The following is a 2374-nucleotide window of genomic DNA, read 5'->3' on the forward strand; positions in this document are numbered from 1 at the left end:
ACGCTGCCACAGCATGGCCTAACAAGTGGTGCATGGGTGCGCACCTGGGATCCGAACACGGGCCGCCAGTGGCGGAGCGCGCACACTTAACTGCTACACCACAGGGCCGGCCCTCCCTTGGACTTGCTAATAGTTAGTTTCTTGCTAATTTCACTGCCCTGTAATTCTCTGACAAATTGTCTTGCAAATGCAGCTTCCATAAGCCTTGGATCATTTCACTCTCCTACTAGACCAGCTCCAGTTGGTTTCCACTGATGAGCAAATTACGCCTGGAGTAGTCAGACTGGCAGTGAGACCCCTGCCACGTGGCCCCGTCTTTGGACCTTATATCTCATCATTTTCACCTCTATAAGTACTCTAACTTCCACTTTTTTCGACTCTTCTCTAAACATAATGTCTTATGTCCAAATCATTTCACGTTATTGTTGTATGTTATTAATGTTTCGCCTCTATCATTGCCCTTGGAACATTCTGTCTTTTGCCAAAGTCCATCTCCCTCTCAAAAGCCTTTCTTTATTTTATCCAACTGAATATAATCTTCATGTCTCACATTACACCAAGAAATTTTGTTTTGATTGTCATATCCCATTGTCACTGTGTCAGTGGCAGCACCATGTTGTGGGTGGAGGGATGCTAACCTCCACTCCATATTCTGTGTCAGCTCCCCATGAAGTTGTCACAAATAAACATACAATCTAAGTAAAAACAGTTTTCTTGTTGTGCAAATGAGGTTCCAAGGTAAATCTCCTTAGATCTCTTCCAATCAGATTTAAGCGCCTAAACTCCCTCTTTACAGAAATTCTAGAGCCATAATGTATCGTTTGAAGTTGCTTTGAACAAAAGATATTTGATATAAACTCCAAAAGAGCAGGGCCTCTGCTCTTTTATTCACTGTTCTTTCCCTATCTCCTAGGACAGTGGCAAGAATATGTGCAAAGTAAGTGTTTATTGAATAAATGAGGGAGGAAAGGAGACAGAGGAAATAACAACTCACCCTTCTGTAGGGAAGATAGTAATATCACAAACCCAAACTGAGGAAAATAAACATACATGTCTTTACCAGGAAGAAGAAAAATAGTGTGAATATTTCTGTGGTTCTTACCATCTCTGTCACTTCCACAGGTCAGCCCATGAGGACCTTGGAGACTACTAATATCTCTGGCTTTGTGAATGAGTTCCTTCTCCTGGGCTTTCCCTGTGGTGGACACAGCCAGATCCTCCTCTTTGTTCTCTTCTCCTTCATCTACCTTCTGACCCTCCTGGGGAACACATCCGTCATCTGTGCTGTGTGGTCAAGCCGGAAACTCCACACACCCATGTACATCCTTCTGGCCAACTTCTCCTTCCTGGAGATCTGCTATGTCAGTTCTGATGTGCCCAAAATGTTGGCCAACATCATCTCCCAGACCAAGAGCATCTCCTACACTGGCTGCCTGCTGCAGTTCTACTTCTTCTTCTCCATGTGTGCTGCTGAGTGCTTGTTTCTGTCGGTGATGTCTTTTGATCGATTTCTTGCCATTTGTAGACCTTTGCACTATCCCACTATAATGACCCATCACCTATGTGCTCAGTTAGTGGTTTTCTGCTGGGCAGGTGGCTTTCTCTGGTTACTGACTCCTTTGACTCTAATATCTCAGGTGCCCTTCTGTGGTCCAAACGCCATTGACCATTTTCTCTGTGATCTGGCACCTTTGCTGGCATTGTCCTGTGCTCCAGTACCTGGAATTACTCTCATCTGTGGAACCGTTAGCTCTCTCATAATCTTTCTCACCTTCCTGTACATCCTTGGCACTTACTTCTGTATTCTAAGTGTGGTGCTACAGGTGCCCTCAGGCTCAGGAAGGCATAAGGCTTTCTCTACTTGTGCCTCCCACTTTGCTGTGGTGTCTCTGTTCTATGGCTCAGTCATGGTGATGTACGTTAGACCAGGTTCTGGGGACTATCCTGGGATGCAGAAATTTGTGACCCTGTTCTATGCTTTGGCAACCCCATTCTTTAATCCCCTGATCTACAACTTTCGGAACAAAGATATGAAGGAGGCACTAAAGAAAATTTTGAATGTGCTGTTATGGGAAATTTCTAAAGGATTCAAAAGTTGAATTTAACATAATGCATCATTAATGTTTAGGAGAATGGAAGATCACGAGACAAACGAGATCAGAGTTTTTTCCCTTCATTTTATTTTCTTTTTATGTATTGGGAGGATGATTTTTAAAAAGTCATTGCACTTATGATTTAAGTCTTAGGAAGCTATTACTCTTATGTTCCAGATATGCTTGTACCTTAGATAGACTTCATTTTGAAATCCAACTTAATGAGATTTTCATATATGTCTCTATAATTGAGTTTCTAGTTTCTCTTTTGGTTTTCATTA

The 2374-nt window shown here is 42.7% G+C and overlaps 1 protein-coding gene across 1 annotated transcript; it reads left to right on the plus strand.

The window, feature by feature from the left end:
* Positions 1 to 1130: 1130 nt before the first annotated feature.
* Positions 1131 to 2157, plus strand: LOC106800418 (olfactory receptor 11G2-like). The gene has a single exon (XM_014780368.2). It carries the CDS (start codon positions 1131 to 1133, stop codon positions 2097 to 2099), a length of 969 nt encoding a protein of 322 aa, XP_014635854.1. The 3' UTR covers positions 2100 to 2157.
* The last annotated feature ends 217 nt before the right edge of the window (positions 2158 to 2374 follow it).

Source organism: Ceratotherium simum, chromosome 3 (assembly GCF_057802395.1).
Source record: "Ceratotherium simum simum isolate JZ-2026a chromosome 3, ASM5780239v1, whole genome shotgun sequence".
NCBI classification, from domain to species: Eukaryota; Metazoa; Chordata; class Mammalia; order Perissodactyla; family Rhinocerotidae; genus Ceratotherium; species Ceratotherium simum.